This window comes from Caretta caretta, chromosome 1, assembly GCF_965140235.1.
Source record: "Caretta caretta isolate rCarCar2 chromosome 1, rCarCar1.hap1, whole genome shotgun sequence".
Lineage (NCBI taxonomy): Eukaryota > Metazoa > Chordata > Testudines > Cheloniidae > Caretta > Caretta caretta.
In genome coordinates this window covers 111,212,386-111,235,022 of record NC_134206.1, presented here as the reverse complement: position 1 = coordinate 111,235,022, position 22,637 = coordinate 111,212,386, and the positions used below count along the sequence as shown (strand labels likewise).

Genomic DNA, 22,637 nt, shown 5'->3' with positions numbered 1-22,637 from the left:
ATAGGTCAGAACTCTGCTTAGGAAAAGATTTTTCACCTAGTACGAAAAGGGAAACCAGCATTTTGTAATTCTGTAGAAGGTCCAGACTGATGCAAAGTCAGTCATGGCTGGGAAGAAAAATGACTGACTGAGAGAAATCATCTTGTATAAAGGCTATATCTTGCTAGATTAAGTTTTTTAGACTATTAGATGTGTGTTTTCACTTTTATTTGTTTGCAACCCTTTCTGACTTTATTCCTTTTACCTGGTATCATTTAACTTTTGTCCTATGGTTAATACATTTATTTTTACTATAAATTAACTCAGTGCTGTGTTTAAATGGAAGGGTGTATTTAACCCAGTGAAGTTAATAAGCTTTGATGTACTTGTGTGCCTTTTGAGGAACTGTTCAGGAGAGGACTAGGCATATTAGAGCACATTTGGGAAAATTTGGGACTGGGAGTGAGTTGGGGTTACCCTGCAAGTAGTAAAACCAAGGCTAGTAGAGTGACGGGTGTGTTGCTGGCAGACTGCTGGGGTCATAGTTGCTGGACCAGGGCTGCAGTCATACAAACATTTGGTGTGACCTGCATGTTTGTTTGTTTGCTGACTGTTAGTGTCCCAGGGCAGGTATTACAGTAGCAAAGCACTGTGAGGCATTCAAGGTTATAGGATAAGAGATGACAACCCCTTATCGGTCTGGATTGCACCACAAATTCTGTGAGAGCATACCCATGTGTGTGAAGCTAGTCTGACTGCAATTGCTGAGGAACCAAGCAGGGTCAGGTAGCCCCTACCATCACAAAAGGCTTCTCCACCCCTGAGCTTCCAGCAAATATATACTAGGAGAGATACTTACAACTAGGGGGTAGGGATTTTGGGGTGGTAAGGGAAAGATCTGCCCCGGAAAGTTTCCTGGGGACTTTTTCCAGCACCTGCTGCTGTGTGTGTGTGTGTGTGTGTGTGTGTGTGTGAGAGAGAGAGAGTGAGCGTAGGCAGTGTGGAGGGCTACTCTTCCATTTCCCTTCCCCCCACCAAGAAGTTCCTTGCAGCATTATAGGAGGCAGTGTCACTTCCTGCAAGACCCATACGCATTAAAGAGAGACAGAGAGAAAGAATACATGTGTTAGTGTGCACGTGTGTGGAGTTGGAGCAGCTACACAGAATCCAACACAAGCCCCAGGTGAGTGAAGACATCTAATAGACTGTTTTTTTGTTCTGTGTTAGTATAGTGCGTAGCACAGTGGGGCCTTGTCTGGGACGAGGGGTCCTAGGCGCTATCGTAATACAAATAATAAGAAATAGTAACAGCCTGAGGACGGCGGGGTGGTGGTGAGTTTTCAGGGAGGCGTGGCTTCTACACAAACCTACATCCTCATGGTGCAATATTCAGTTCTTGTCAACCCTCTAATCTATGTATTAGAGACAAGAAAAATGGAGGTAACTTACCTGTAACTGGAAGTTCTTCGAGATGCATGGTCCCTGTCTGTATTCCACCTGTGGGTATGCATTTGCACCATGTGCCTGAGACCGGAGATTTGTAGCAAGTAGCGTCCATTGGTCCACGCTTGCATAGTTGCTCATCGTGATCCGAATGGGCAGTGCGGACCGACACACCTCCAGTTCCTTCTACCATGAATCAGAAAAGGTTTGAAGCAGAGGGGAAGGAATGCAGGCAGTGGAATACAGATAGGGATCACACATCTCAAAGAACCTCCAGTTACAGGCATGTAACCTCCACTTCTTCTTAGAGTACTGGTCCCTATGTGTATTCCATATATGGGTGATTGGTTAGCAGTAATCAAACATAAGGAGGGTGCAAGGATGCAGTTGGTATGGATGACCAGAATTGCTGACCGCACAGCTACATCCGCCAAAAGAAATCAGAAATGGGGTGTTATGCTTTGCAAAGGTGCAGATGGAGCTCCAAGTAGCTGCCTTACTAATGTCCAGTATTGGTACATATTGAAGAGATGCCATTGAGATTGCTTGTGCTGTTGTACAGTGAGCCCTCACCCCATCTGGGGGAGGAATACATGCCAACTGATAAACAGTGAATGATGGATCCAGAGATCCACTTAGAAAATCTATGGGCCGATAAAGTTTGTCGTCATAATTGCTCTGCAACAGCAACAAACAGCCTTGGTGTTTTCCTAATTGGTTTCATTCTTTGTAGATAGAAGGACAAGCTCCACCTGATGTCGAGGGAGTGCAGCCTTTTTCTTTGCTGGAAGCATGATGTTTTGGTTAACTGAATAGGTTGGTTCACGTGAAATTCTGAAATTACCTTTAGGGATGAGTTTTGGGTAGAGATGAAGGGAGACTCTTTATGAAATATGGTGCAGAGCAAGTCACCTGTGAGTGTTCCCAGTTCACTCATCTGTCTGATTGATGTGATAGCAACTAACAAAGCAGCCTTCATGGAAAGGTCTGGTATAGAACATGCAGCCATCAGTTCAAAGGATGGTTTGGTAAAAGCTGAAAGTGCAACACTGAGGTCCCATTCTGATGTGGGTTTTGTCACCAGTAGGAAGGTTTTAATGAGGCCTTTCAGGAACTGAATTGTGTCAGTGTGAATAGAGTGGCCTTCCACCAGAGGATGGAATGCAAAATGATGACTGCCAGGTGGACCATCAACGAGCTAATGGAAAGCCCCAACATTTTTGGGATACTGGCCCATTCTGGTGATAACTGTTTCTGTTGTGACCAGGTAGAGAAACACTTCCATGTAGACAGACAGCATTTTCTAATAGAGATTTTTCCGCTATGAGAGAGAATAGTTTGGACAGCCTCTGAACATGAACGTCCCAGGTCTGATGCCCATTCAAATATCATGCCAGGAGATGAAGAGGGTCTGGGTTGGGATGTCTGATCCTGCCATTCTCTTGAATTAATGGATCCAAAAAGGGTCAAATATAGATAGGAGGACAGAATGATATACATAGAAGGTTCAGACACTACAACTGTTTGGGCCAATTGGGTGCAATGAAAATAACCCTGGCAAATCTTCTGGAGAACCTGGGGTGGCAGAGGGATGGTAGGAAAGGTGCACCTTAGATAGTCCATCCAGGATAACAAAAGGAGTCTCAGTCTAATGCTGATCTGGATCAGTAGAGATTGAATTTCTCGTTTTTTGGAGATCTGAACAGTCCCAACATGGTGTTCCCTGCTGGGTAATGATTTCGGTAAAGACAGAACTGAGAATTTCCCACTCATGGTCTGTGGAGAAATGCCTGCTGAAATGGTCTGCTAGATTGTTCTGCACACCTGGTAGGTATGTCGCTGAGAGTGTGATGTGGTTCCATAAATTCACTGCTTCTATACACAGAAGAAGAGATCTTGATCCATCCTGTTTATATAAAAAACTGACGTCATGTTGTCCGACATTATTTGGATGTACTGGAAGCATATGAGGGGGAGGAATGTGTTGCAGGATAGGTGAACTGCCTTCATCTCCAGCAGATTGATATGCATTCTGGCTTCCCATGGGGACCATGTGCAATATGATTGTCAATATGGGCTTTACAACCTATGAGGGATTCATCTGTAATTACGGTTGGTGTTGGGTATGGTTGGAAGAAGAGCAACTCCCACTCACACCTGGTCTACTTTTGTCCACCATATGAGAGAGGCTCTGACCTTCTGTGGGATTCATGTTTTCCTTGTCTAATGAGTAAACAGACCAAACTCAGGCCTGCAGGCAGTGGAGGAGCATGGCAAACAGCATTATGTATGACATACAGCCATGTGGCCTAGGAGGAAAAGACAGATGTTGACTGTGGGTTGAGGGTGACTTGATTTATCCATATGCCCACAGTCTGAAATCTATCTCTAAAGAAGTAGGCCTTTCCTGAGGATGAGTCTAAGATTGTTCCTATGAAATCCATAGTCTTTATGGGAGTCAAAGTGGACTTTTGTTTATACAAATCCCCAATGATGTCAGAGGTGGAGTAAGAATAGGGCTGCTGACTGGACCTATTAGCTTGATCTGCTCATTGGTAGCTAGTCATCCAGATATAGGAAGATGGTATAGCCATTGCCTCTCATCTGGCCTGTCAACACAGAGAAGACTTGCATGAAGAACCCAGGTCTGTTGCCAGCACGAATGGGAGTACTCCGAACTGGTAGTGCTCTTGTCCTATCATGAATCTGAAAAACCTTCTGTGGGAGTGGTGAATAGCTACGTAAAAGCAAGTATCTTTCACATCAAGGGCCGCAAACCATGTGCTCTCCTCCAGGGAGGGAATTATTGATGCCAGTGTTACCATAAGAAATTTTGATTTGCAAATAAAGATCTTTAGTTGACGTAGATCAAGAATTGGTCTCCAGCCTCCATTTTTCTTGGGAGCTGTGAAATAGCAGGAGTAGAACCCCTTCCTTTAATGTTGGAATGGAACTTGCTCTATGGACCTTCACTGGAGGACAGAGTTCACATTCTGATGAAGGATGTCCCTGTGAGAGTGATCCTTGAGAAGAGGCCGAGAGGGGAGCTAAACTCAATTGTGTCACCAGAGTGGATGATCTCTAGTACCCATTTGTCTGTTTTTATTGCCCTCTAGTTGTGTGCAAAGTTGGTTAGGTAGCCAAAGGTTTGGGGGGCAATATGGCATGGCATCAATATCAGTATGCAGTCCTCGAGCATCTGTCAAAGAAACCCTTAGATAGCAGGTGGGGATTGGCAGCAGTCATGGAGGCAGAGGAAGCTGCCAATCCCCAGATGTGGATCTTTGAACCCTTTGTCATTGTGTGGTGGTTTATAAGGGCATTGATGATAAAATGCCTGGGGGGTAAAGCTGGATCTGTAGGTTTGCTTGTGGTGATTTCTCTTTGGGTCAGGGTGCAAATTTCTACAGAGTGGACAGTTGTCCTAGCATCAAGAGAGTATAGGGATTTGTTGGTTTTCTCATTCAAGAAATTAAATTTATCAAAGGGCAACTCCTCAATGGTATTCTGCCCCCACCCTAGGGAACTGTAACAGCATGGCAACCACTTCTTCCAAGCGCTCCTTTGGGTTGGGTGTGTCTGCAATCTTTAAACAGTTTTGGCCCTGGTGTCAGGCCGTATCCCCAGGGTTTCCTCACTGCAGGCAATGGTTTTGCCCTCTCTGGGCCCAGCTCTCCAGCTGGGTCGCTAACTAGTTCAGATCCCCTTCTGGGGGTTTATCACTGTCCAGTTGCAAGTCACTTCCCCAGTGACCTACAGAGGTAACCCAGGCCTGCCCATTACTCCAGATCCCAGCCCAGGGACCCTAACAATAGCAGCCATGCGCCACCCTGTCCCTTTAACAAAGCTGCCTTCAGTTCCCTGGGGCACTTCCCCTTGGCCCCAGCCTTCACCAATGCTTCACCCTTAGCTCAGGGCTCTTCTGTGTTCAAGCCTAGCAGCCAGCCAAGAGCTCTTTTTCACTGCCCTGGTCCCTGCCAGCACTAAGCTGTCCGTGGTCCTGCTGCTCTTTCAGTCAGCCAGCCAGCCAGCCAGGAACACAGACCTCATGCCTCCAGCTCTAGGCAGCAACTCACTATCTCCAGCTCTGCAGAGAGTTTTATATGGCCTTCCTAGGCCCTGACTGACTGCTCCCTGAGTGGCTGCTTCCCCCAGCCACTCTAGGCCACTTAGAGGACTTCTCTACTGCTCCTTTCTGGGATGGGGTGTGGTAGGACCCTCAAGCCTCAAAGGGGCTCTAGGCCTAATCCACTCCAACACAGAGACCCAAGGAGTGAAGCCATGATTCGCACCTCATGACTACAACTGTGGCAATGGCTCTAGATGCAGTGTCAGCAGCTGCTTGGAGTGATGTTTTAGACACCAACCTGAGTCATCAATGAGGGCTTGGAACTGAGCTATGTCTCCCTGGGAAAGTTTGTCTCTGAATTCCAAATATTGAGAATAATTTAGGAAATTGTACTTTGCTAACAGTACTGAGGGTAGTTAGCAACTATGAACTGGAGACTAGCTGATAACAATGCCTTCCTCCCCAAGAGATCAAGACATTTAGCACCCTTGTTAGTTGGAGCAGTCTTGGTTGTGTCGCATCCTGGACCTCGCTGTAACTACTGCACGATTAAGGATTTGGGCACTGGTTGTGTAACTAAAAACCTCTGCCCTTTAGTCAGCACAAATAAATTTGTCAGCCCTTTTTACAGTAGGGGCACAGGAGGCAGGGGTATGACACAGACCTGGTGGGTTCCACAATGGCCTTGTTGACTGGGAGGGCCACCCTACTAAGGTCAAAGGGGTTGCTGAATGTCCAATAGACCATGCTGTGTGTCTTGGACCTCCTCAAGAGTTACATGAAGCTCGGTTGCCACCTTCTGTAATGGTTCCTGGTATTGCCTACGGTCATCAGATGGGGAAGGAGATGATGGAGCAATTGCCTTATCAAGTCAGGAGAAAGACACTCGTTAGGACCTGTTTGACTGTTTTCTCCGCAAACTCTGACAGCTGGGAGAAGACAGTTGGTGGAATTCTTGCATGGATCTCGGTTGTCTGTGATGCAGATTCCCTGGGGCCCAGTAAGGCCAGTAGGAAGGATCAACCATTCAGAGGGGCCCCCAAGGCATAGAGTACCAACAGCCCCCTAAGTAGTCATAACCTGGAGAAGGAGGATGGTTGGGCTTGTTTCCTAGAGGGCCTAGGGGAAGGCTAGTCTGGAGCATCAGATACGTCCAATGAAAAGGTAGGCTCCTGTTCTACCAGAGGTGCCATTGGTTCCAGTGGAAGAATGCTCTAACTTGTGGGTGCAGTAGGGGAGGATCCTCTTCTCAAAGTGGATTCTGGCATTGAAATGTCTCTAAGGGGGACCAGGCCTGACAGAAGAGAGGACTGTGGATAAGGCAGAGTGAAAATATGTTCCAGCAAGATAAGGGTTTCAGTCCTTCCTGGAGCTTGCAGAGTCCCTGAGATGGGGACTGATTAATCAGAGGATCCCAGTCAGAGTGTGCTGGAACCACTGAACGGGGGGTCCAACATGAAGCTCCCAGATGGGACTGGTGGGTACTCCTCTTTTGGCCTGTGGGATGCAGCTGGAACTATGGGCTCCTTTTTCATCTTCACCTTACCTTCTTGGACAGAAGGTTTATGTAGATCTAATTCTTTAGGACCTGCATGCAAGGATTCACCTGATTTGGACCAAAATAAGGAAGGATCCTTTTATTTATTTTACAGGCAGATCTGTACTGGGATCTGTCCTTACTGCTATGGTCATCTCCCCTACTCCTATGAGGGGGTTTCTCAGACAACTATTTTGGTGTCTACTCCAGAGCTCATGCTCAGAAGGGTGCTACTTGCAGTCTGAGGCCACTGTACAGGGTAGTCTCTCTGGCCTGGATCCAACTGAGGTCTCATGGCTTCCTTCATGAGATGCTTCTGCAGGTGGAGTTCTCGTCCCTCAAGGGTTTGAGGCAGGAAGGAGTGGCAGATGCTGCACTTGGTGGCAGTGTAAGCTCTCCAAGGCAGTAGTGGTGTTCATCACTGATGGAGAAGAAACAGGGGCAGGAGATACAGTCTTGGCATGATCCGCCATGGGGAGAGGCTCCCTGAGGCAGGGAGCACTAACTATACTAGCTATAAAAACACAAAGTTTAAACTTACTAAAAACTATTTACAGGTATTAAAAGCAGAGGAAGATCGAAATGGACACAGAATCCTCAGATGATGTGGCAGTAAGAAGGAACTGGAGAGGCATCAGTCTGTGCCACTGTTTAGGCCCTTGGTTCAGAGAGTAACTGCAGATGCACAAACCAACACCATTTCTGGCTACAAATCTCTGGTCTCGCGTGCATGAAGCACATGTGTACCTACATGTGGAATACACATACAGACCAGCAGTCGAACAAACCACATTTTGAAGGATGAGGCTATAATTCCATCTAGCTCTTGGCTTGTGCACGAGTCTTTGCTGAAGCCCCGACATTCCTATTTGCTACTGTTTGTTATATCTTTATTCCACTATTTTTAGCTTGTGATACCTGGAGGAGGAGTTAATAATATTTTGCCCTTTCCTCTTGAGCTTGTATGTTAAACATACTCCAGCAAAGCACAAAATATATCTATTCTAGAATACAGTTGTGCAGCAGTGGAAGCTCCTTCATTTACACATTGTGATGATCTCATCCCTCTTCCTATGGAGTAAACCCCTTTGTTAGGGGTATAAAAGCAACTGCAATGCTAAGTAGATGTACCTCATCATCCCCAGTATTCAGAACAATATCAAAGCAGTAAAATGCATTTCAAATGTACGGTGGAAACAAATACAGGTTGTAGCCAAGTAATTTGCACATGGATGGCAGAAAATGCTAATTTGTTGAAACTTTTCATAAAAAATTTTTGTGGCAGGTTTCTTGGGTCCACGAGGGAACTTCTGGTCAGAGAAAAATATCCACCACCAGGGGCCCCAATGGAGAATGGGAAAAATTTTGAAATCTCAAAAATGTTCATGGGACAGGAAAACCATGCGTACCATACCTTTCTATATTTTAATAATTTCTGATTTCTTTCAGGTTTAACCTTAACTCTGAATTTCCTAGGTTTCTAATGCTTTGTTATGGGATAATTAAAATACTCTGCAGTGGTGTTGTATCCTAAAATATGAACATGTGCCCTCAACCTTAACTCTGTCTTAACATACTTTTTGTCTGGGACTCCAGTGTTACGTTTATGAATTTAAATACTCAGAAATGTGGAAATGAAAAAGTTCTCAGAATAATGTTACCTCTGCCATATTCTGCATCCCATATTTTAGGGCTTTAAAATATAAGCAATATATTAAGATAGTTCTTACATATGTATCAGTCTATAAAATACCACAAATTAGCCAAAGTAACATTACAAAGAAAATCTTAACTTTTTGTGTTTCAATTTCCAACTTCCCCTAGCCAAAGGGATGGGGGAGAGGGGCATGTGGAATTCAAAGCCATGATACCTGAACAGCTCAAACTGTTTGAATGGGAACATGGGGGGTTATGAAGTTTAATTAAGTGGTCAGTTAGTTGACACTGCCAGCAGAGGTATAAACACTACAATTTGGTTTATGCCAAGAGGAGGGCCTGAGCTGCTTACTGTGACCATAAATCATAATTCAACCCTAATATTCTGTTAACAGTTTTGGTACGGAAATTCCTAGGTTTTTAACTCAAAGATTTTAAAAAGAACAAAAAGGAACTTCATTCTCTCTAAGAATTCCTTAGCTTCTGCATGCCTTACAAGGAGATTTTGCATAACTTACGAAGTCCCAGTTATAGATTTCCCTGGTGATACAAAGCAATGTTTCATCACACAGTTCATTCTATAGCTACCTTAGTTACACACATACGTTTAGTGAACTTTTATTTTTTTCTGCACTTTACCAACTTAACAAAAATATATACTGCATACCTCAGTATACAATTTACAAAAGTTTGCAAATTTTTGCAGAACACAAACACACTTCTTTTCAGCGAGGACTATTTCTATTCCGAATTTCAGACCCAGCCATTTTGACTGTAACGCTGTTCAAAACAAAGTCAAACAACATTTTTTTAAAAAATTATGGGAAAAGTGTATATTTTTTCCATTTCCCTTCCACTGAAAAATGGAATTATTTTGGCTCAAAGTTTCCTAAACAAATTCACTTTGAGGCAGAGACCTAGTACGATAAACATCAACATCAAAAGGTAAAAGTTTCAGCGTTATGAATGACTAAAATCAGGGAGTTAGGTTGTATAATGATTTTTACTCTAACCTTAGAAGTCACGAAGTCACTGGTGCTCCCACTGCAACCTCTCCATAGCTCAGTGTGCATAAATGCTGAAACAAAGACTAGGCAGATTAGAAATTATTAAACAATATTTTATCTTATGCAATATTAATACTTATGGAAAATTTAGGTATTGTTTTGAGAATTCCAGTTTTTAGACAGTTCTTCTACTTCTTTTCTGTTGTTCGGATATAAAATATTGATCTTTAGAATGTTTCAGTAAGAATTCTGTTTAGCGGGGTTTTTAATTAATTCTTACCAAGATTTCATTTTGAAGAAAGGAGTGGGATAGCTATAATCTAAAGTATTTTATGATGTAGCTTTTCTTTAAAACTTGGGTCAGCAACAGAAGCAGTTCAGTTAAACTAATAAATATTTCTGAATGATTGTGTGTCTTAAAATAAAACATGGGATTTCTTGACCTCATATTTTGACCTCATATGATGGGGTTGAGGAAAATCTTCAGGTTTCATAAAAATCTCTAATTTCTTTTGTCCAGGATTATGACTAAATGTTATGCAAAAATTAAATCTGATCAAAAGAGAAGAAATGATCCTAACAATATTCTCTGAAATGAATAAATAAATCAATAAAACCAAGTTTTCCTGTACACTTGATCTGACCCATACATTGTGCTATGGACTCATTAATCACTGTGTCTTTCAGACTTCTAATAAGCTATTTTGAAGTCATGGCAATATTAATACACCTATTTTAACACTAGCGGTCTACAAATGTATTATCTCCCTTACACGGTGATGGTGCATACAAATATTTTGGTGGTCCCAGGTGGGAACCTCAGGTCCCTGCTGCTGTCTGCCCCAGGAGCATCTTGCAGAGGAGTCCTTGACAAGCCAGCCAATGGCCTGGGACTTCAGGGGTTAATTCCCAACCATAGTTTAGAGACAGCTCAGGGAGGAACTACCATTTGAAAGCTAATTAAGCAGCTGATCTGGGTTTTACCAAATTCCTGGCCATGAAAAACACGTCATGGACTGTGAAATCTGGTCTTTTGTGTGCTTTTACCCTATACTATACAGATTTCATGGGGGAGACCAGCATTTCTCAAACTGGGGGTCCTTACCCAAGAGAGTCGTGTGTGTGGGGGGAGGGGGCATTGCAAGGTTATTTTAGGGGGGGTCGGTATCACCACCCTTACTTCTGTGCTGTTTTCAGACCTGAGCGGCTGGAGAGTGGCAGCTGCTGGCCGGGCACCCAGGTCTGAAGGCAGCGCTCCCCCTGCAGCAGCACAGAAGTAAAGGTGGCAATACCATACCATGCCACCCTTACTTCTGTACTCTTGCCTTCAGAGTTGGGTCAGGACCACTACAGTTACAACACCGTGAAATTTCAGATTTAAATATCTAGAATCATGAAATTTACAATTTTAAAAATCCTATGACTGTGAAGTTGACCAAAATGGACCATGAATTTGGTAGTGCTCTACCTATTGGAAAACACCTTAAAAGAAGGGTTTTACTCAGGGGGGGGAAAAACCCAGGTTTTCCAGGGCAAAGAATACTAGGGAAAAATATATGCTACACGGTATGGTTTATAGTTTTTGTTTGGAATTTTTTTCAGCTTGATGGCTGTAAAACTGCATGTAAGGAATGAAGCTTTGCCAGACTGGTGCCAATTTGTATTAACCCAGAACCTCTGCGCTAAAACCAATCCAGAGTGAGTGATTTTGTGTTTACACCTAAGCCTCCAGTGAACTCTCATTTTTATCACTCTGCTCCTCTTCTGGCTATATATGGCTTCCTGAAAATGTAACACCTTTTTCAAACTACTGCAAAAGAAAAAAAGTCTTGGTCACGATGAACAAAGCTCACTGAAGCTGACACGATCAGACGACTAAAATAAAATGTGAATACAAACACATCAATGTAAGATTAAAACACTACTTTATTAGTCTATTATCTACTTACAGTTTATTACAGTTTAATAAGAAATCATTTCATATTGACCCTTAAATGATTTTAATTGCTTATCAACAAGCTAAACCAGTCTTTAATTTTTATTTTATTGCAAACAGATTCATATCTCCTGCTTATATATTCTATAGAAATGTCCAAAATATGAATGAGTATATATAAACAAGTTATGTGTGGGTATCTATAGAAACAAAAGTTAAAAATAGCACTGAAAATAAACTTTACAGTAATGTATGATTATTTGACTGTTTAGGTCAGGTGAATGAAGTGTTACAGGATAATCTAAACCTTAGATTTGAAGGCTGATTTATTTTCAGATAAATGCACCTATCATTGTACAATTAAAAATAAATGTCAGTATTTGGTGCAGATGACTAGAGAGATCTTAAATGGTTAATGCACTGATAACTCTCCCCCCATTCCCAACAGCACTTTTGCAGAGTCTACTTTACATTATATAATTAGGACATTTTAAGTGACAGTATATGCACACAATACAACAAGTCAGAAGCACCACAATTTAAAGTCTGTATATGTTCATATGGTAAAAAATTAAAGCTACATAAACTGATTTTTAGATTATTCTGCAAAGTAGAATCATGTATACTTACACTTTCATAATACTTTGACAAATTTCCATTAAAGCTTTGTTCACAGACAGTAGCATGATCACAATGATCCCACTGGCTTTCCAAAATAGTGCAGTTCCTCAATTAAACTTGTTTCCTTTTATACTTGCAAGCCAGTGGGATCAAGACAAACAGGCTAATGCAAGCAAGAAAGTAAACTGTAAGCTTTTATATTAAGTGGTTGAACAAACCATATTAATTACTATGTACCATACAATGAAAATGATTCCAGTATTTTGCTAGTAGCCACTGCAGGAATACAGAAACTTCAGTAGCTAAGAAGCTTGAAATACTTTAAGTCTTCACAAACATTTGGTTGATGCCTACCAATTCCAATACATTTATAAAAGCAGTTATGAAGGTATTTTGTTGTTAAAGCTGCAACAATTTAAACAAGGCAAGTGAGGAGTTATATGAATTGTTCTTTTTGTCTTCCTGAAATTTCTTTCATCATACAAAAGTCCATCAAATGACCATGTCCCATTAATAATACAACCTTCTAATGTTGTTTAGATATAACTTACATTTACACGTGTGTCCTATCTGATCCATTTACAATGAAACTCTTGAGTTTAACATCTGCTGCATTGGACTAGGTTGGCTATAGTAACAAGGGACTGAAGGAAAGATGTATCAAGTGTAAATTAATTTTGAGAACATATGCCTTTTTCATTTAGATGGCATATTTTTGCAGACAAATATAGTACAACTATTTAACTAAAAGTTTTAATAGATATTTCTGCTTTGACTTAGTAAATGCGAAACATCTCTCTCCCTCCCAAAAATGACTTTGTTAAATAAAACTATTTTGTTCTTTAAACAACTCCCCAAACACAAGTGTTTCAGCCTGTATAAAATCTCTGTCAATGATTTCTAGGTAAGAGTTGGGCTGTAAGAAGGTTGCAGTAAACTGTTTTGTTAGTAGGCAGCGCAGGAATGAAGCATTTTCAAGATCAAGCCAAAGTCTTCTGATTTAAGGCTGAAGGATGGAAATGAGAAAAAAATCGAAAAGGATGAGGCTTTACAGAATAAAAAAAGTGAGCGTAATAGTATATAAGCGGAAAATGTATCACACTAATCACTACTATAATAAACAGCATCAAAACATCAGTAGTTTGGGTGAGATTGATAGAGCAAAAGACCTAAATTTCTAATTTAACATTCTTTAGAATTTTAACATTCAGCCACAATTCCTCTGTAAGCTAAAATTTAAGTGGCCAAAACTCAAATATTAAAAAAGCCTTCAAAACAGATATTTAAAAATAATAAAAATGGTGTGTTAACAAATGTATGCGTAAACCAGATCTATAAATAGCTACAGTATGAAAAATATTTCAGTGCAAAGGCAATTTTAAGATTTCTAAAAAATACATTACAAATAATTTGTTAACTGCACACAGGAAATCTGTCACTACTACTGGTATAAAACATATACCCATATAAGATATATTTTTAAAATATATACACCAGTGTTTTATATAGGGGACAGTTCTAACTGACCGACATTCAAATATGCAATGGCAAATATAAATAAATTTATATTTATTAATATTACAATATGTGACCAATATGATGGCATTGTTTGAAACTGAAAACTGCTACATGTTAAATGGTAAAGATGCCCTAATATCATTCTATAGGGCAATTAATAGGTTGTCAGACTTTTTTCTTCTTCTCTCTAATCTTTGGTATAATGAAGTTTTCACAATTCACTTTTTAAAAATTCTAGCTGTTTTCCCCAGTGTTTCTTAACAGTAGGTCACTGGTTCTTATGAAGAGATCACTGTAAATGTTTGTGTGAAACATTTCCTAGTGCATTGATTTTACTTGTATTTAAAAAACATGTACTTCTAAGTTATTTTACACAAAAATGAAATCCTCCCCTTTCCCCCTTATCTACAGCACTAAAAAGTCTGCAAACAATACCCTGGTCAAGTTTTCTAATAAAGGCAGCAGCTCTCATCCCAAATACTTAGTTTCCATTTAGAAATAAACATTTAACTAATGGCCTGCCAGAAACATTAATGGAAACAATTGTTTATCTGGTATTAACTATAGGTACATTAAAATTGATCAGTGTTCGATTAAACCTTGAGGCATTTTTACACCCCAAATAAAACACTGGACAAAAGCCAAGCAAGTACATAGCTAAGTAAAAACAGTGCAAGGTAAAATTAATGCTGCTGAGAAATTGGAAGCACAAGCTGGCTGTAATGCTTTAAATAATTCATACAGCTTGTAGTCAGACTCATTTCTACCAGAAATATGTTTTAACCCACAGTAATAGACACATGCCATCGAGTGGTTCTGTCTCAAAAGACTAACAAACATATACTGGCTTCTTCAGAATAAGATACATATAGTGGATCCATTAGCCATTAAGTCAAAATAAGAATCAAGGAACAAAAATGGAGATGTTAAAAAAATTCTATTTGGGTAGCATAAAAGATTGGTTATGAACAACTATTTCCTATCATTGACAGGAAAAAGCTTAACCCACCAATATTTCCTAACATGAATAATTTAGAATCATGCACATGCACTTTTCCAGAGAGGTAGCTAGGTGATAGGAACACTGGTTAATTTATTCTTAAATTCAGACATTTTAGGCTGAATTCTTAAATTCAGTAACTGAGTAAATGTCAATATTGATGGTTTTATGTATTTGACAGCCAGCTTGACTCCATATGGTATGTATCTAGTCTAAGCAAAATTTATTTAGTCTACCTTTCTACAGGGGAAACTAACTTAAAACCATATTAGACCTGATTTAGCCACTTACAAGGTAGTGAATATTAGAGAGTGTTTCTTGAAAGCAGATTTGCACAGAGGAAACACCAGTTTGTTCTACAGAAAGAGCAAAGAAAGAAAAAAGTACAGAGGAAAATCAGAAACCGCACTTGTTAAATATTCTTTAAGAGACTTTCACTGGAGTTATCTGAGGTCATTGCTTCTGGCTGAAAATTAAAACTGTTGATCTCAAAATGTAGGTCATTGACTTAAATTATACACTTCAAGTAATACAGAAATGACTAATGACAACAGAAGCAATGAACGCACAAACGTCTTGACATAGCATGAAGAAAATTTCTAGTGCTATCAGTCTCACAGTACCAGACTGTGCAGATTGTTCATTGCTGCAGCAGTTCAAAACATAAAAAGGGGCCAGCAGGCCTGGAAAGATTCATACTTCTAGCTCTTGATCCTATTTGTCTGAACATTATTTCAGACAGGAAAAGCCAAGTGTATTTTAGTACAGTTCTGTGACGTTTCCTGTTTTTGCAAAAAAGAAAGAAAAATGCAGTTCTTAAAGGCTTGAATTGGTGATCTGTCATACGGATGTTTCCAGACCTGACCCACTGTAGCAGTATCTTGCACTGGAATTGCAACGGTTATTTGAATAGCCAAAGATGGATGGAAGTATTGAATAATCATTGCCTCTCCAGTGCGTAAACATCATTTTTTTAGAATGAGAATTAGACCTCCTGGCTGGGGAATTGCTGCAGTCACTGCTCCTATATCTTGGGTTTTTCAGAGATGCAAGAGGTGTGAATTCTGAAATGTGGTCCCAACAGTGCCTGGACATAATCTGTCAAGAAAACCAAAGAAATAACACACAGTAAATTGACAATAAAATAGCCAAATATCCTAAAAAAATGTCATTTAATAGACGCACTATGCCTTTCGCACACACATAGTGCTCACTAGAGCACCAGTCTGGCTTGTTCATTTCAATCCCAAAGTGATGAGCAATCAGCCAATTTCTACATGATTAATTTACATTAGATTTAGAGATCAGAGAGCCAGCTATTCTTCATACATAAAGTTGATAATGTCTCATTAAAGAGCAGAGTGGGGATTAGAAGGATTATTTTCAATTTGAGAATTATTACCAGGTTTACATTATAATTTGCTATATTGCTTTAAATATCATTTCATCCTTGACCTTTTATCGGTGTAGCAGGAATTTTAAAAAGGCCAGAATAATTTCATATATTTTCTACAGCATTTCCAAAGAGAGAGAATTCTCCTCAACTAGTTTATGTTAATAGATGATAATGCACAGTGGGGTTAAATGCACTAGCTCTTTACTTCTGCAGATCTAAATTCAGATCTTGCTTGGATTACATATGGATCTATTTAGCAATTTATACTACACATCACAGTATTATCTTAGTCTAATCTTCCATTAATATTTATCTATGCTACAAAATCACCCCATAACTGAGCACAATGGGTAACATCTACCCAGGAAATACTCAGGACTACAGTAATAGCAGTATTGCATGACAAGACTGAAGTACATGTGCACTGACTGAGGGGAAATTTGCACTGGGCCTTCCCAAAGCAGTGGTCTATTCTCCTCTGCAAATGCACATATAACTAATATTTATGGGTTAAAGAAGCTATATCAGAGAGGAAAATAAACCTTAAGCCAATGCTTAACCTTAAGCATTCAAGCCAATGCTATCAGTCACTTTCTCGTGAGTAATGACTAAACCATTAACAAATTAATAAACCATTAATAAAACCTATCTCCTCTGTTCAAAACAAAAAATGGCAAAAGGAGGTAAAAAACATCAATGTTAGTCATTTCACCCCCTTTCTGTTTATAAAACCTGCCTGAGACATTATTTCTTTCATAACAATCACAACCCTCAAATGCCAGTTGTATATGCTCAAGACCAGCAATAAGGCTCTCTTTTTAACTCCACAGTATAATCACTCTTTGAAGACAAACAGTGAGACAAATACAGGGAATTATTCAGCAGAGGGGTATTTAATATAGCCCCGAATCTTTTCAACATATATAGACCAAAGACAGGCATTAATTAAGGGGAAAAAAAACAGATAAGTATACATTGCATCTTATGGGAAAGCATTTTATAAATGTTTTTTTAAAGGATTTTTTTTAAAAGAAGTGTACAGGAACTATATTTCATATCCCTCAACCCACAAAGCCAGTTACCCTAAATACCTCTAAAAATGATGTGTTGTTCTATATATAAAATGTCATGAGCTCAAGGTCTTCTATTTTGGGATTGTCCAGGGCTCGAAACAATTTGTGTGTCCACACTGCAAAACTGGGAAACTCCCCTAAGAATGGTATAAAGTGCCTGTGTTTTGCTCTGCAGGGTTACAAGATATCTGAAAACACAGCTTCCCTGCTGCCCGAGCCCACTTCCCTGCATGCTTCCCCTTGGCTCCCCCACACACCTATCACTCTCTTCACACACTGTCACTCTGACCTCCCTTGATTACCCCACTGTTGTTTTCTGGTATCAGGAAACGGTGAGGCAACCATGGGAAGAAGTAAAGTGGGAAGCAAGGTATATTCATGGGTCCAGGTGGGAGTTTGTTTGGGTAAGGCAGCTGGTATTAATGAGACTGGAGATACTGGAGACCCAGATCCTGAGTCTCAATGTCTTTGTGCTTGAAGAGCTCATGACCCTATGTTGCTTTTCCACTAGTACCATGGGAAAACACTGTTGCCCTGGGCACACAGGAATTCTATCCCCACTCCAGGTCCCTGCTTGATACATAGCCCTGGTCTCAACACAAGATCCTTCTCGTACATAACACCCTCTCCCACAACTATCTTTGAAGACCAATGAACACCCCTGTACCCTCTATATTTCCACTCACCCTTCCTGACCGCCCCTCACAGGTTCCCCATGGTGACTTCGGTTGTGACACCAGGAGAGAAAAAACCTGAAAAGCAGTTTAATCTGATCAGGGACCCCAGACACCAGAATAATGCATTAATAGTAACTATATCGTTATTGCATGGTGTCACCACAGGGCAGAATTAAGGTTCTTCCTGTGTTTTAACGACGCTTTTCTGTACTTTAACCTTAAAAGAAATCAAAACATGTTAAACTCCAAATTTTCTGGGTTTATAATGCCTGTTTTGGAGATAATTACAAAATCCCTGTGTGTTTTTTTTTACCTTAAATTACTGCTATGTACTTTCAATTTTAATGCCATTCTAATGCAGTTTTTCATCCAGGAATATATATCACACAAGAGACATAATACATAGAGCTCCATGTTTGAGTTTTCAGTAGTACCTACAGCATTTTAAGACTCTGTACGTCTAACATCTTGTTTTGTCTGCATTTGGTCTATACATGTGTCTGAGAAGAACCGGGGCTATGGTGAATAAACTGCTAATGATTAAGTATTATTTCTTTGTATACTATGTATTCAATACCCAAGATACAGCATGAGAACAAGCAGTTTATAAATATGAAAGCAATTGTCATACAATACTTAATCTCTTAAACCCAATCCTCTTCAATGGGACCCCTTGTGGGTGTATGGATCCACGCAGGCAGATAGCTTTGCAGGATCAGGGCCCTTTACTGTTACATGTCTGAGACAAAAAGACCTTACCTGTGATATGACATACATCATACAAAAACTTGGATCTCCAAGAAAATGGTAATGATATCATATATCAAAATTGGTAAAGCACAACAAAAACTCTGGAGGAAATAGTTTTAGTTTTAAATAGCACAGAAAACCAATAGAAATGACTCCAAACTGGCAACATGTGCAATACTGTTACCTAGCATTGATCTAATTATGCCTCGGAAGCTGAAAGAGTTCCTTCAAGAAGTGGCCCATCGCTGTTCGCCAGTGCATTTAGAGTTGTTTTATGTTTCATACTCTTCTGCAAGGATGAGGAAAAACACTGAGACTACTGCTGAATACATGAGTGAAATGAGTGAATTTGTCAAGATGTAAAAATAAAAATCTAACTGTTGTATCAAGATCATATAAAGCAACAAATTTTCCAATACAGATTTTTTTTTAAAGTTAGGTTTAAAGCAAAATGCATACTCCTAATCCTGAGGTTAATTTCCTGAGCCATACTGCCTACCCAGAGTGGCTTTAATCCCATTTTGAACTCCACTGATAGAATACTAATCACTCTCTCAGAGATATATACAGTGTACCATAACTAACTAGTAATGAGTATGTGTTCTGCTGCACTCTTTTGACTATTTATTAATTACGGCAGAAAAAGTTATTTGTATTAACAAGAGATTTCCTTATGACATGATCAAATGACTTGAGAGCACAGTGCTTATAAGAATGTCAAAACTGCCCTGGAACAAGGCTATTAGCTGTGCTGGTAGAATGTTTATGTATGAGTAAAGCTAAGATTTTGTCATGGATATTTTTAGAAAACACCACGGACAGGTCACAGGCAATAAAGAAAAATTCAGGGAAGCCGTGACCTGTCCGTGACTCTTACTAAAAATATCGGTGACAAAATGAGGAGCTGCAGAGTCCCCCCATGATCTGCCGCAGGACCCCGCAGCTCCTGGGTGCCACCGACTGTAGTCACGGAGGTCCCTGGAAGTCACCGATTCTGTGACTGGCATGACCTCCCTGACAAAATCGTCGCCTTATTTATGAGCTGTCAGCTCAAAGTGCTCAGCCACCAAAATTAAGGAGCAAATTGTCCCCTTTACTAATTTGCAGAATGATTCTGTACTGAAGAAGTAGGCAGTTGCACTTGAAAACTGATGAGGGTTGGTGCTACAGGAGGTCACTTTGAAGACTACTCAGGGTCAATGTAGTTGTCATGGGATTCACGTTCTTCCACAGCAGAATCCTGTCCTCTTTTTTTCAAAAGAGAAGAAGCCAACGACTTGACAAAGATAATAGTTTATTGGTCACTGATGTAATAAAAGCACTCTAGTTCAACAGGGCTATACACATAGGAAAGTGGAAGTATGCAGAGTCCCCATTATTCCTTTCTAAAGCAAAGTACCATTTTTGGCTCCTCTAGAAACAACAAAGGGCAAAGATTTAACAACAAGGTGGATGACCTGCAATTGGGACTGAAGCAAAATATTAAAGAGAAAACATCAGTCAGCAACCAAATGGAAGGGAAAGGTGTTTTTTTTAAAAATGGGTCAAAAATGTAAAATTCTTCACCACTCTCAGATAAAATGCTTGACATTTTTGAGTTAGATAAATATTTTCAATTACTAGAATAACGGTCAGTTACAGAGCCAATAAAAAAGTGGGAAGAAGATAATTTGAAGTGCTTTTGCATTTTTCAAATGAGTGTTGCCAGATATTAGACATCTCTGCTGTTAGTTAGAGGGAAGAAAGAATAATGGTAGTGGAAATGTAATAAATTAATGCAGTTTGGGTATAACACATGACCACAGTGTATGATAGATAACAGAGAAAACACCACACACGTGTAATTTCAAATTAAAGGGTCAAATTCAGCTTGCCTCACACAGGCAAATAGTTTCACTGTAATTATTGAGCCTACTTGTCTGAGAGGTGCATGCCGGTTTTGGCCTGAAGTTACTCATAGCAATAGATTCCTCCAAAGCTTTTGCAGAATTATCGATAGTTTTATCCCAGCATATACAACACCCCTCTGATAGTGAACTTCAAACGGTGACAGACTTTAAATGATATTTTAATTTTTTTTTTAAATGGTAACGGATGGTAAATAGCTGTTCACCACACACAAATAATCTCAAGGTTAGAAATACAAAGTTCAGTAGAGCCAGAATTGGTTCAGTATATTTTCAGCTGTTGCAGAAGCCCTCTAAACTATATTATAAAGAAGGCTTTATCATTTTAAGGGACTCAAAAACTAAAAATCATTGCTGTTCAAGCAGCTAGTCAAACCAATTCTAGCATATTTAGAAGACAATTTTAGCCAAAAATTTGAACTTCAAAATTAGCTTCATATGTCCTCCCTGTGACTTATGCAACAACTCATTTTTAAATGACCACACTTAAAAAAAATTCTATTTATTATGTTGGTCAGTCAGAAAATATGAATATGAAATCTGAAATAGAGACTGGCCCCATTGAAGTCAATGAGAGCTTTGCTATTGAATTTAATGGGGACATGATTTCACCTTAAATTGTTCTATAAAAGGGCATCTATCACTAGTCTATTTCCTATTAATGTTTTTGTTAATTTAAATATTTTGAATTCAACAGTATTTCTGATCTTATGGATGTTTTTTCTTTCTAGAAAGCAGCATAGGATTTCATGAAATAGAATACAAGGAAATTTTCCTTTAAAAAATGAAACATGTTTGCTGGAAATAATGGCTGCAGAACAAAAGATCAGAGTTGCAGCATTTTTCCCCACGGTAGTGGAGTAGACACATTACAAAAGAGCCATTAAATAGCTTAATACCATCATTTCTGTATTAAGTTAGAAATAATGGTAAAACCAATATCATCTTGCTTAAGGGCTTTATCACTTCTTTGTGTGGTGAACAGTCAACATAGTCAGTTACAATGCAAGCACTATGTGCATTCATCTATAGAAACATCAGTGCTTCAAAAAGGAGGGAAACAGTCACAGATCTCTGATTCCTTAAGCAGAAATATTACTGCATAAAATGCAAATGACTGTGACAAAGATGACTCAGATAACCACTAATGATGTGTAAAAACTTTAGGATAAACATAAGGAGGAAAAATCTAATCCAAAAAAGTATTTTTCTCTTAAGTCTAGTAGTTTATATGTGAGTCAGAAGTGGAGACAATGATAACAGTAAACAGGTTTTGATGATAATTAAGCTTTCTACTGTCCTTTGAATGAAATGGCCAAGCATGCAGAAAGGCAGAAAAAAAATCACCTTTTATTCCATTAGAAACTTAGACTGCTTGAAGTCTGAGAAAGCATAAAGATGGTGGACTGCTCAACAGAAAGGCACTGATGTTTACTCTGATTTCCCCAGAAGATTGTAGGAAGTAATCGTGCACATCATGTATGTTTAAAGCAAGGTAGTGGTTATTTAGGCAAAAGCAGGTTGGAAGATAGGAGGAGAGAGAGAGAAGAAAGAAATACAAGGGATAAATCTGGTTAAAAGCTAAAGATTTTCTAGTGATATTAGAGCTTATTAAAAAATGAACATTGCCAGTGTTAAGCCCACTCTGCTTTCCAGCTGGTTCATTTTCCAACATTAACACATAATGGCACTGAGAAATGCCATTAGATATACATCCTCCCCCCACCCTCTTTCTATTTTTTTGTTTTATAACCCATCCTCATTCTCTCTCGTTAGAGGTTTTAGCTTGAGCACCCACAGCCTAAATAGAGGTCAGAGATTTGTTGATATAGTGAGCTTCTGTAAGTAGCAGTCATATACTGAAGAGTCCTATCTTCAAAGGTCCAGATGGAAAAATTCTATAATCTGATCTGTGCAGAAATCTTCTTCCAATATTCTGCTATTCCTACAAGCTTGGTTTTCCTATAGAAATCGGTCAGTTATAGTTTTATACATACAGGGAATGCAGAATAATGGCATTAAGAGTTGCCTTACAGATATGCAAAAAGAAAAGGAGTACTTGTGGCAC

At 39.6% G+C, this 22,637-nt stretch overlaps 1 protein-coding gene across 7 annotated transcripts in view; it reads right to left on the bottom strand.

Annotated features, from left to right (window-relative positions):
* Positions 1-11,599: 11,599 nt before the first annotated feature.
* Positions 11,600-22,637, bottom strand: part of ATP11A (ATPase phospholipid transporting 11A) — a 235,337-nt gene continuing 224,299 nt past the window's right edge. For 2 of the 7 annotated variants that reach the window (XM_048855455.2, XM_048855480.2), the window contains 2 exons: positions 18,847-18,951; positions 15,728-15,864 (listed from right to left, as the gene is read on the bottom strand). In XM_048855455.2, the coding sequence (XP_048711412.1) occupies positions 18,862-18,951 (90 nt within the window). In that variant the 3' untranslated portion in view covers positions 15,728-15,864; positions 18,847-18,861. Of the gene's footprint in view, positions 15,865-18,846; positions 18,952-21,916; positions 22,006-22,637 lie in introns of those variants that run through there. The other 5 variants (XM_048855465.2, XM_048855488.2, XM_048855438.2 and 2 more) reach the window with 3 other exon arrangements.